At 39.7% G+C, this 12,348-nt stretch overlaps 1 protein-coding gene and 1 long non-coding RNA gene across 3 annotated transcripts in view; one reads left to right on the top strand and one right to left on the bottom strand.

The window, feature by feature from the left end:
* Positions 1 to 1,566, bottom strand: part of Myof (myoferlin) — a 151,247-nt gene extending 149,681 nt beyond the window's left edge. The window contains exon 1 of one of the 2 annotated variants that reach the window (XM_078037972.1): positions 1,269 to 1,566. In XM_078037972.1, coding sequence (XP_077894098.1) covers positions 1,269 to 1,356 — 88 coding nt within the window. In that variant the 5' untranslated portion in view covers positions 1,357 to 1,566. The remainder of the gene's footprint in view (positions 1 to 1,268) is intronic. The other variant, XM_078037965.1, reaches the window with a different exon arrangement.
* On the top strand, positions 963 to 2,404 carry LOC144375014 (uncharacterized). Its single transcript, XR_013434276.1, has 2 exons — positions 963 to 1,059; positions 1,868 to 2,404. It is a non-coding gene; the product is annotated as an uncharacterized LOC144375014 (long non-coding RNA).
* The last annotated feature ends 9,944 nt before the right edge of the window (positions 2,405 to 12,348 follow it).

The following is a 12,348-nucleotide window of genomic DNA, read 5'->3' as shown; positions in this document are numbered from 1 at the left end:
AGATTGATTGCCTAATAAGTGCAAGAACCTGGCTTCAGTCTCCTGTCCAAGGAGAAGGAGGAGGAGGAAGAAGAAGAGGAGGAGGAGGAGAAGGAGCAGGAGGAGAAGGAGGAGGAGGAGGAGGAGGAGGAGGAGGAGGAGGAGGAGGAAAAGACTTCAAATCTTTCATTTTCTTGCTCATCCTGAGAATTAGAGGTTTAAGAATAAAACTAGGGATAAAAAACGGAAACAAGAACCGAGAAAGGGATCCATTATCCAGAAATTATAAGAGAGAAGTAGGCAAGCTCCTAGAGGAAGAGGAAAATGGTAGAGGAGCAGTCAGGAAATGTGCCTATCAAAGCTCCCACTCTCTCTGCCTCATCCCTGACCCCTGCCAAGAAGTGAGCTGGCAATCTTATCATGACCAAACAGAAATGGGCAAACAGAAAAAGTGTAAAGCCCCCAAACCCAGATTTAGACACACCTCTCCAGCCAAAGCCAAAAAATCACACTGCCTGGGGACAGGCCATCATACCAGCCACACCCGACCCCCTTCACTGCCATCACTATTAAATGTTACAGAAAAATATGCTTGCAAGTACAATGGGCCTTTTTAAGATGATCTAGTCTAAACTTTCCTCTCCGGTATTGCAGAAGAAAAACTCAGAGAAATGAAGTCACTTGCCCAAGGTCATTCAACAAGATAGAACCAGATCCCCAAGCCACCTACGTGCTGTTCAAAGCTCCTGCTCTAAGCAGTTTAAAAGGTACAGAACCTATGAAAACACCCCAACCACTTAGAAATGGAGAACAAGTACAAAGAGGCACAAAATAAGGCAAAAACAAACTAATTCAAAAAGTTAACTTCACCTAACCCACCAGAAGCCCAGTGACAATAAAAATAGCATGGGGCTGCTTAATAGAGTAATGGTTCCTCCAACAGTTTATTTAATGGCTTCTTTTTCCTATTTATCCCTTTCTCCAAGGCAGAGAAAACTGAAAAATGCATGCAAGACTATTGAAACTCTCACTTTGAACCCACGCAGACTTTACTGACATCTGAAGTTAAGGGATTAGCAAGTAAGCATTTTCTCCCAAGGGTTTACCGAAATCACACTATTAAAACTAAGATATCAGGTCATTCAATGAGCCTCAAAGCCCTGGGGAAAAATCTAAAACCTTCACAGCAGACAGTCCTCTCCCCTCACCTGCCCAGGCTGTGCTTTCTCAGCCAACTAAAGGCAGACTTTTAAAAGTATGTGACCCAAGAGAAGAAAACTTTTCCTTACCCTTAAAAATTACAGAAACGATGGGATCCGGCTTCCCAAATTTCGTTTTAGGGATGTTACTGGCAGATTCCACGATCACCCGGAGCATGGCTCTTGCTTGGCAGAAAGTAAGTTTCAGCGAACGAAGTTAGGAAGGCGCGGCACTGGAGCTCCGGCCCCTCCACCCGGGACAGAATTTGTCTCCCTGAGGAAAGGGAGGGTTTCTCCCAGAGAAGAGCGAAGGGGGAAAGGCGAATGGGTGGATCTCTGACGGAATATTTACTGAAGGCAGTGTGTGTAAACTGATACCCACGCTCCCCGGGTCTGCGCAGTGCCGCAGGCACCGACTTACGAATTCAGAAAATGTGGAAGTGAAATGGACAAAACCTCAATGAAAAATAATTTTGTGCAGCAAATGAAACTTCAATGGAATTGGCTAATAAATTCAGGCAGGTCAGGAAACCACTAAATGTTGCTGCTTTTTAATAATAAATCTTGAAACAGAATTCATTGCTTTTCTGACACCTCTTTCATTCTTCACTGAGTTTCATGCAGTTTTCAAACTTTGCTCAGTCGTTTTAAAAAAAAAAAATTCTTACTTTTGCCATTTCTTCTCGTAGTGTTGAACACACCCACCCGGCAACCACTTACAGACAACTCTTGAAAAGCAGTTAAAAGTCGCCCCCTGCAGTATGGCAAAGAAACAACTGTCTATGGCAAACAAGCCCAATCCAGGCACAGGGGTGTACGGGATTACAAAAATTGGTGTTTGCGGGGCTGATCCTTTGCGTTACAAAAGGATTTACCTTCAGAAGAGAAGATCCATCAAATCCTGGCCCATTGAATGCTGCTAACAGTCTTCTATGAAAATGGAAATGAAGGAAATGGCTCTTGGAGCTGTTTCTGGACCTACTCCCAGTAGTGTCTTCAGTCCCAGAGGAAGCAGTACATTCTGGTGTTGAAGGTCACAAGAGAAGATGTGGGGTTAACACATGAGTCCCCACTTTACCTCTTGGAGCTACATCACTTCTGCAAGTTTCAAAACCACTACTCTTCCTCAGTTTCCCTGTCTGTAATGTAGACATAAAGTTGTAAGATAAAGGTCACGTGGGGACTGGCACGAAGCACGCAGTCAATTATACATATAAACCCTGGAAGTCCATGCTTATTCATGATTTTCATAGCATTACCATTAATGCAAGTTAGTTTTAACTCAGGTTATCACTGAAGAAAAGGACAAATCATGGTAAAGAAACATAGAACTTCTTTTCATTTCTTTTCATATGAACATACACCTAAGACCCATCTGTAAGCAAACACTTCTAGTGTGCTGAAAAACTATGTTTTAACCTACAGAATTCTGTCTCAGTGAATTTCTCAAAGCCCTACACAATCTGGGCATGGTTGCATACGTGCCTGTAATCCCAGAAATTCTGGAGGTTGAAGCAGGAGGATTGAAAATTCAAGGCCAGTCTTAGCAACTTAGGGAGAGCCTGCCTCAAATTTTAAAAGGGTTGGGGATGTAGTCCTTTACTGATAAACATTCCTGGGTTCAATCCCTAGCATTGATTAAAAACAAACAAACAAACAAACTCACATAAAGCAAGAACCCAATTATCCAATGCTAAACACATTAAACACTACTGAGTTTAGTGGACACATAAAGAGTTTTAGTGGAATTGCTTGAGCAAAGAGTGCAAGCATTTCTTCACCTTTACTGGGCAATTATAATTGTATTCCAGGGTGCTTGCAGTGTTTATGCTAATGCCAGTGGTGTATGAGCCTTCTGGTAGTTCTTCCACCTTTGTTACACTAAAGAATGTTAGATTTTTACCAATGTGGTCATCTGGTGAGCATATAGCAGTATTTCATTGGATATTTAATTTGCATTTTACCTATTCATGTGGGGAAAAGAAACATGATCTCTAACCTTACATGATATATAATAAATTACAGTTGGAATTTAAATAAGGAAGATAAAAATTTGAAAGATAATACAGAAGAACATCTTTATGATCTCAGGGTAGGAAATTATTTTTTAATAGGAAAAAAATCATAAAGGAAATAATGATAAATTCAATCATACTAAAAATCACAAACTACAAAGGGCCAGTGTCTAGAGCACATAAACAACTCCAGCAAATTAGTAAGAAAAACACTTAGAGCTCAATGGAAAAATAGGTAAATGAAAATATGAGAAGGTACTCAACCTCATTAGTAATCAGGAAAATGTAAATTCCAACACCAAAGAGATACTATTCTATAGTCACCAGATGGCCAAATATGGGAAGGCCCAACACTTCCAAGTGCGACAAAATGCAGCGCCACAGGGAGTCTCACACACTGCTGGTGAGTGGTGCAATCAGCAGTAGATTCTTACAGATTTTCTCTCATCATAATCATGTAATTTGCAAATAATGCCTGCTTTGCTTCTTTCTTTCCAATCCTCATGCTTACTCTCTTTTTCCCTTTTATTTCTGTTCGGGTGAGATTTCTCATTACTGTCATCCTATACTTTTTCCCTGTTTCAAAGGGAAAGATATCCACATTTCATTATTCAGCATGTTGTTTGCAATAGGCTTTTCATAATTAGCCTTTTTAAGGCTAAAGGAATTCTTTTTTATTCCTAGGTTGCTAAAACTTTATAAAATAAGTGAGGTGGCATTTTATCAGATGGTTTTACTCAATATATTGAGATGGTCGTATTATTTTTGTGTTTAATGTGGTGAATTACATTTATATTTTGATGTTAAACTAACCTGCATTCCTGAGATAAACCCAACTTGGTTCTCTTATCTTATGCTTTCCTATTGCTAAATCTGGGTTCCTAATATATTTAAATATTATTTATAACTTTTGCATCTGTGTTTATGAATATGATTGATTGTAATTTCCCTCCCTCCTTTTGTCCTTGTCAAGCTTTGACATCAATCAAGGTTATGCTAGTATCATAGAATGAGTTGGCATGTGCTGCTCCTTCCTCTATTCTTTGGGAGAGTTTTTGAATTTGGAATTATTTCTAAGTTATTTTATAAGAGCTGTACATGTATTTATTTTAAAGAATCAAGAAATCCTACCAGGTTATTACAAAATCAGTGGTTCCTCTATTCTGGCAGCTATTTCCACTCCCAGAGTTCCCTACTTTGAGCTCTTTCCTCAGATCATTTTGGTATTGATATGTTTTATATTTTATTTATTTATTTATTTGGTACTGGGGATTGAATCCAGGGAGACTTTACCACTGAGCCACATCCCCAGAGCTTTTTAATTTTTATTTTTTATTTTGAGACAGGTTCTTGCTAATTTGCTTTAGGGCCTTGCCAAATTGTTAAGGCTGGCCTTGAGGTTGTGATCCTCCTGCCTCAGTCTCCCAAACTGTGGGATTACAGACTTGAGCCATCATGCCCAGCTCTACTTTAAAAAAATTTTTCCCTTTCAGGATCATCTATTTGTTTTCTAATAAAGAAAGCGAAGACCCACTTAACTTCTGCCACCTCTCCTTAATCTGCCCACGTATGCCTACCTTTTCTGTATCTTCTCTCCCCTAAGTAGATATATCATAAATATGCTTAAATCAAATGCATGTATATATATAACAAAGATGTTAAATATTTATTTAATATCTTTGTTTTATTTATTTTATTTTTATGTGATGCTGAGGATGGAACCCAGCGCCTCACACATGCTAGGTGAGCTCTGCTGCTGAGCCACAACCCCAGCCCTCAAATGTTTATATTACTGTGACTCTGTAAACACTATTCACAACTAAGCTGAGAAGTATACTATGATGTGCTTCATGGTTTTTTTTTTTCTGTTTATTTCTTTCTGAAGTTTTTTTTTTAATAACTTAAACTCTCTCCAATTGTGCAAATTTCCCCACATGTCTAAGCTCGTTAGGAATCATATCAATCTTATGTTCTTGAAGAATCCGCTCCTAGAGTCTTCTGAACTCCTGTGGTTGGAGTGGTTTTGCTCTGAGCCGCTGCATGGCTACTGACCCCAGTCTTCCCTTCCCCATTATCTATTCCCTATTTGGGGTTCTATGTCTTCTTTTTTCTTGTGTTGCTGAAGCATGGACCTTCTATGTCTCAACAGCATCATTCTCTTTATATTTAATCAACTGTTTGGCTGGCACAGAAACCCAAGTTCAAAAGCATTGCCTCCCATTATTTGAAAGCATTGCTCTTTTGTCTTCTGGCTTCCCATGTAGCTCCCCATCTCTAGGAGATATCACATGTCTTCTCCACCTGTTGCTCTGTGACTTGCTTGTTTTTCTATGAGCAGCATGTTGTTCTCCACCCCATTAGTGGCAGACATGGCTGTGGGACTGGCTTTAGTGGAATTTGAGAGTGTGATAGATGCCGCAGTACACCACCCACATACCCTCCAGGAATTAAGAATTTTTATCCCCAGCTGCTGGGAAGTCTGCCAGATATCTCAGCTATTAGACCTCTTTGGAGATTACCAGCCCTGGATAAGGCTGTCTCACCCAAGATCATGTCTCCCTCCAGCAGCAGCCTACCTCCCAAGGCTGATCAGTGCAGGGACATAAAGGTTTGTCCCCCTTATCCCAAGTGGTGACTATCTGAGGGCCATCTTAGACCCTGACCCCACATGAGGCTGGTGTCAGGAATGCATCACTTCAAATCCTTCTTCCTTTTCCTCCCTTCTATGATGCCAATCTCAAGAATATGTCCTAAGAAATGTCTTATATGACTAATCTACATTTCAGAATTTTTCCCTGGGGAATTCAGTCTGTCACAGTTGGTACCAGAAGTGGTTCAAGAAAGTTTGGATCAAGGAAATAGATTCTAATATGGATTTGGGGCTTGACACTGGGACAATATTCAGAATTAAATCCCAACCTATGTCCTGGCGGATGGGCTAGGCCTCCTACAGACAGGAAGGAACAACACCCTAAATAAATTGTAAGGCAGAGCCAACGGGTACAGACAGGAGCTGGAAGAAAACATGTGGGGCTGAATTCTAAAAGTGGTGGATCAAGAAGAAATACAGAAAATAAATTTGGTAAAAAAGAGTTTATGGATATGGGCACTCCCCAGGATACTGAATTTCACATTCTGCAAGGATCCTGATGATGGTCTAAGTATGCTTCTAGAATGGCTCATAGAAACATGGAAACAGCAAAGGTCAGTCTTAAGCTAGGAAGAAATACCTAGCTTGCTCTGGCAGACAGTAGGGATTAGAATGCTCCAAAAGGAGCATAATAGGGTAGATATCCAGATGTCTATGCTTTCCCTACTGGGGCTTAGAAGATAATCATTCATTAAGGCAGTAGAGAACATGATGGTGGAGGGGCATCATCTTCATTAAGAAATTCTGTCCACTGTAGACCAGGACCAAGGTCAGAGGTTCTGGTACAGAGCTGGGCTAGTAGCAATGAAAATAATAACAAGAAGAAGACTAGAATAATAGAAGGCAGGTACATAACTGTCAGAGGCCAGGTAGGAGCATTTAGAATAAACATCCAGGTTGGAGGAGAGCTACAGTACACGCAAAATGATGGAAACAATTAGCAGAACACAGAATCCCAGAACGAAGCAGAGGACGGCAAGCAAGCGTCCTGCTCAATATAATCCAAATAAATTAGAAGGCTGAGGACAGTTACCCCTTTAAGAAATCAGGTTCGGGCTGGGGATGTGGCTCAAGCGGTAAAGTGCTCGCCTGGCATGTGCTTGGGGCTCTGGGTTCGATCCTCAGCACCACATAAAAAAATAAAATAAAATAAAGATGTTATGTTCACTGACAACTAAAAAATAAATATTAAAAAATTTTCTCTCTCTCTCTCTGTCTCTCTCTTAAAAAAAGAAAAAGAAATCAGGCTCCCTTGCCCATGGTCCAGCCACAAGACGTGGAGTTCACTAACTAAAGAAAACATAAAGTGATCTCCAAAGGGACCTATGGACATCTACTCAGGTAACTATAGGAAAACAAGGGAATACTCAAACATTTTGAGGACTTTTGAATACAAGACTCAAGTTAACATTCATACCTAGAGAGCCAAAACGTCACCTTGACTCCCCTCCTTACAGTGGGACGTATGGGGGCCAGTGTTAAATGGAATGTTACGTAGGTCTGGCTCACAGTGGGTATACTGGGTTCACAGACACACCTGAGACATCTCCCCAGTCCCTGGATATACAATTGTAAGAGACATGCACCTGGTCTTTGGCATACCATCATAGGGCCTCAGGATAGGGGAGAGCTCTGCAGGAATATATGGAGGATTAAGATACAAGACTTCTTGTAAGAGACATGCACCTGGTCTTTGGCATACCATCATAGGGCCTCAATCAGCAAGGGGAAAATATGAGTTGTGGGGTATGTTCCCTTCCCTTTCACAGGAAATGCTCCTTCCAAAGAGCATCCCCTAACAAAGGTGTCAGATGAATGGATAAATGAGCTGTGAAACATTTAAGTGGTGGAATATTAATCAGTGCTAAAAATACTTGAGTTTTGAAGCCATGGAGGAAACTTAGATACATATCAAATGAAAGAAGCCAATCTGAAAAGGTCACATGATTCCAACTATATGACTTTCTGGAAATGGCAAAATTATGGAGACAATAAACAGACCAGTGGTTGCCAGGGGCAGAGGGAAGAAGGATGAATAGGCAGAGCGCAGAGGATTTTTTATTAGGATAGTGAAACTACAGTGTTTAGCACAATATCATTATAGTGGGTCAATGTCTATAAAAATTTGTCCAGATTCATAGAATAACAACATCAAGAGTGAACCCTAACATGAACTATAGACTTTGGATGATAATGATGTATCAATGTAGTTTCTTTTCTTTCTTTTTTTTTTTTAGAGAGAGAGAGAGGGAGAGAGAGAGAGAGAGAGAGAGAGAGAGAGAGAGAGAGAGAGAGAGAGAGAATTTTAATATTTATTTTTTAGTTTTTTGGCGGACACAACATCTTTGATTGTATGTGGTGCTGAGGATCAAACCCGGGCCGCACACATGCCAGACGAGCGCACCACCGCTTGAGCCACATCCCCAGCCCTCAATGTAGTTTCATTGATTGTAACAAATGGACCACTCTGGTGGGGGGGGGATGTTTAAGGGACCTTTTCAGGGATCTGGATATATGTGGAAACTGTACTTCCTGCTCAATTGACTGTGAATTGAAATCCGCTCTAAAAAATAAAAGTCTATTGAAAAAATATGGAAAAAAACAAAACCAGAAGGACTGATTCATTAATTAGTAACTTTTTTTTGTATTCATAAAGATTTCATTTAATTTGAAAAGAACTTAAGATTTTCAAACTGTGAAAGAAGTCCAGAGTATGTATAACTATCAAGAAATAACAGCTCTTTATAAGTAATCAAAATCCAGATTTTCAACAGCATAATTATTTAAAATCCTTTCAAACGTTTTACAGCAAAAATATTATTTTAAATGTGGCATAAGGTACACTTAAGTATATTTGATGAGATATATCCAAAAGCAGGATCCTGTCAAATTGTTAAGTAAATCATCAAAAGGATTCACTCCCCAATCCCTAGTATTTCCTGGAGTCTTCTGTTTGGCACTGATTTATATAGCCCTCAATAAACAGTGGTGGGAGACAGGTAAGACATAGCCAAAGCACCAGACCTCTTTTTAAAAAGCTTTACAGTGGCTATGCTGTGGAAAAAACCATCAACTCCATCATCAGGGATAAATACATGAGGAGAAATTTAAGATATTTGGAAAGTAGTGACTTAAAGCCAAGGGGCAGAAAAGATGACAGTTGAGAGATATGTCCTGGAGTCAGAGCTTCTGACCTCAGGATAGGGGAGAGCTCTGCAGGAATATATGGAGGATTAAGATACAAGACTTCAGCAGGAGTTCAGAGCTGTGTGTCATTTAAAGCAGGGGTTGGGAGCGTTGAAACACACAAAGAGTAGGAGACAATGGCAGGAAAAGTCATAGATGGTGTTTAAGGATGAGCAAGGTGCTCAGAGGCTGCCAAAGTATTTCCTTTTGGAAAAATCATGAAAGAATACATTGACATAGAGTGAACATCAATCATTTATTCATCAATAAAGGGGTTTATTTGTTCAACAAATTCTTGAGATAGACCATGAGTTAGGAACTGGCAGATGAAGTTCTACCTTGATGGAGCTCCCCAGCTAATGGAGACAACATGCTTTACTTTCACAAGGCTTATCAGCCAATGTTTTTAACAATTCCATAGGATAGGACCCCTGGGCTCTTCTTCACAGCTAAAGAAATTGAGGCTCAAAGAATTTAAATCTTTTTTTTTTTTTTTTTGCATTTGGGATTGAACCTAGGGGCGCTTAAGCTGAGCCACATCCCCATCTTTTTATATTTTTTATGTTGAGACAGGATCTTGCTAAGTTGTTTAGGGCCTTGCTACGTTGCTGAGGCTGACTTTGAATTTGTGATCCTCCTGCCTCAGCCTTCTAAGTGCCTGAGATCACAGTGCACCCAGTTTAAAATCTTAAACCAGGATTCAAACCCAGTGTCTTCTGAGTTGAACTGAGTTTAATCCTCCTGATCTCAGCTGAGGTGAAGCTGAGATCTCATTTTCTCTTTCATTATTCCTCACTTCTCCATGAATTAAATAAACTGCACTAACCCTCTGTGAGAGGTCTTAGGCCTGCCCTGGAACACTGGAGCAAAAGAGAACTAAAGAAAAAAAAATATGTGGAGGAAAATGCACACACACACAAATCTAGACACGAGGAGTAAAGTAACAGGGGTAACAAAGAGGATTTAGTGGAAAGCAATGAAGATAACTTCATAACAACTTATCCCAATTCCAGTTTTACAGAATTTTAGGGATGTGTTACCTAACAGCAATTTTCAAACTGGTACACATAGATGGTCCACTGTTAAGATCTGATTGCTGAAACACTTTATTCAAGAATTATTTCAGTTGACAATTAAAATGCTTTGTAGAACTAAATACTATTTTTTAGTAGTTTAATTATAGGGTTTTTCACAGTGGTAGACACTATTTTTTAAGAATCTTCATTCAGTCGTCCCTTAGTATCCAAGGGGATTGGTTTCAAATCCACCTCAGATACCAAAATCCACAGCTGCTCAAATCCCTTATATAAAATCGGGTACTATTTAGATATAACACTCAAACATCCTCCTATAAATCATCTCTACATTACTTGTAATACCTAAAACAATGTAAATACTATGTAAATAGTTATTATACTACATTGTTTAGGAAATCCTGACAAGGAAAGAAGTCTGTACATGTTCTGTAGAGATGCATTTTTTTCTTCAAACAGTTTTAAACTGCAATTGGTTGAATCTGTGGATATGGGACCTGTTAATATGGAGGGCTGACTGTATGTACTGTATTTGAATGTCCTTCCTTTAAAAATGTGGTTGGCAGTGACTGAGAAGAGGGCAAAGTATGGGAGAAGACAAAATATTTCATGACAGTTGGCCTCATCACACTGTTATTCAAAGTACTTGAAGGAGCTAAATACAAGACAGGAATAAATCCGACCTTCTCTAAAGAGCTACTAATGCACCTTCTCCCTCCCTCCCTCCCTCCCCCCTTCCTTCCTTCCTTTGTTTTTCCCTCTCTCTCTCTCCCTCCCCTGCACCCTCCCCTCTTTCTTTCTTTTGTGGTGGTGTTGGGGATTGGACCCATTTACCTATCACTGAACTACACGTTCAACCCATGTATTCTAAAATAAACCTAGAAAAAAAAAGTTCTGAATCTAAAGAAATTTTGTTGTGTGCATTCAAGAGCTGTACTATAGAAATGCAACAGAAATCACATTTGTCATTTTGAATGTTCTTGCAGTCAATTAAAAAAGTAAAACACAATAGGGGAGTATTGTGGTTTGGACATGACAAGTCCCCCAAAAGCTCATGTGTGAGATAATGCAGAAATGTTCAGAGCTGAAATTATTAGATTATGAGAGCTGTAAAATGGGCTAACTAGTGGTAACTGGAGATGTGGGGTAGGGCTAGAGGTAGTAGGTCTCTAAGGGTATGCCCTTAGGGATTCTCATCCTCTCCCTCTTCCCCTCCCCCTTCCCTCCCCCTCCCTCTCTCTCTCCCCCTCCCCCTCCCCTCCCCTCCCCCTCCCTCTCCCTCTCCCTCCTTCCTGGCTGCAAGGAGCTGATAGCTTCTCTTCCCATGTCCTTCCGCCATGATGTTCTGCCTCACTAGAACAATGGAGTTGGCCAGCCATGAACTGAACCTCTAAAACTGTGAGCCAAAATAACTTTTCCTCTTCTAAGTTATTATTATCATGTATTTTGGTTACAGCAGTATATTTTATCTAATATATCCAGGATGTTATGATTTTAATATGTAACAATATAAGCAAGTACTAATGCAATACTTTATACTCCTTTTTATACTAAATCTTTGAAATCTGCTCAATTTGGACACAAAAAGTTTCATTAGAAATACTTGATCTATATTTAGATTTTATAAAATTAAAAATTAGAAAAAAATATAGGTATCCAAGTTGTTAAACATACTTAAAAGTTTTCTAGCAACTGAATCAACTCCCAGTTTTTAAAACAAAATTAAGTACATTTAAAACAGTCCTTTAATCTCAGTGGACACACTTCAAGCACTCATTAGCTATATATGAATAGTGCTACCATATTGGATAGAACAGGAAGAAGCTCTCCATTACTGAAGAAAGTTCTATTGGACATGCAGGTCTATTAGCTGATGAGGCCCTGTGCATTTATTAGCATCCCTCTGGAAGGTGTAACCCTTTAAAGGTGACAGGCACTCTCAATCACAACAACCTCTCTATTTCCATTTAATAATTCTATGCCCATGCAGCAGCTCTTTGATACTGTTTGGGTTTCTCAAGAATACTTTCCTGCTGGGAAGATAATGAGCTCACCTGCTGAGATAAAGACCTAGTTTTCTTGACTGTTCCATTTCTCTCATGAATAAAGATGAGTTTGAATCCTTGTCCTAGAATATCCCTGAGTGAACTGTCAACATCAAAGTGCAATGGCCTTGTGAGACCTCGTGGAAACCACCAACTTCACACAAGTTCATGACTGCAGCACGCCTCTGGAAAGAGCAAATATGGTCTAAACAGGGCAATTACAAAATTTTACAAAGCCTC

This window comes from Ictidomys tridecemlineatus, chromosome 1 (genome assembly GCF_052094955.1).
Source record: "Ictidomys tridecemlineatus isolate mIctTri1 chromosome 1, mIctTri1.hap1, whole genome shotgun sequence".
Classification (NCBI taxonomy): Eukaryota; Metazoa; Chordata; class Mammalia; order Rodentia; family Sciuridae; genus Ictidomys; species Ictidomys tridecemlineatus.
Note: the sequence above shows the minus strand (reverse complement) of the source record. Positions and strands in the feature narration are given on the sequence as shown.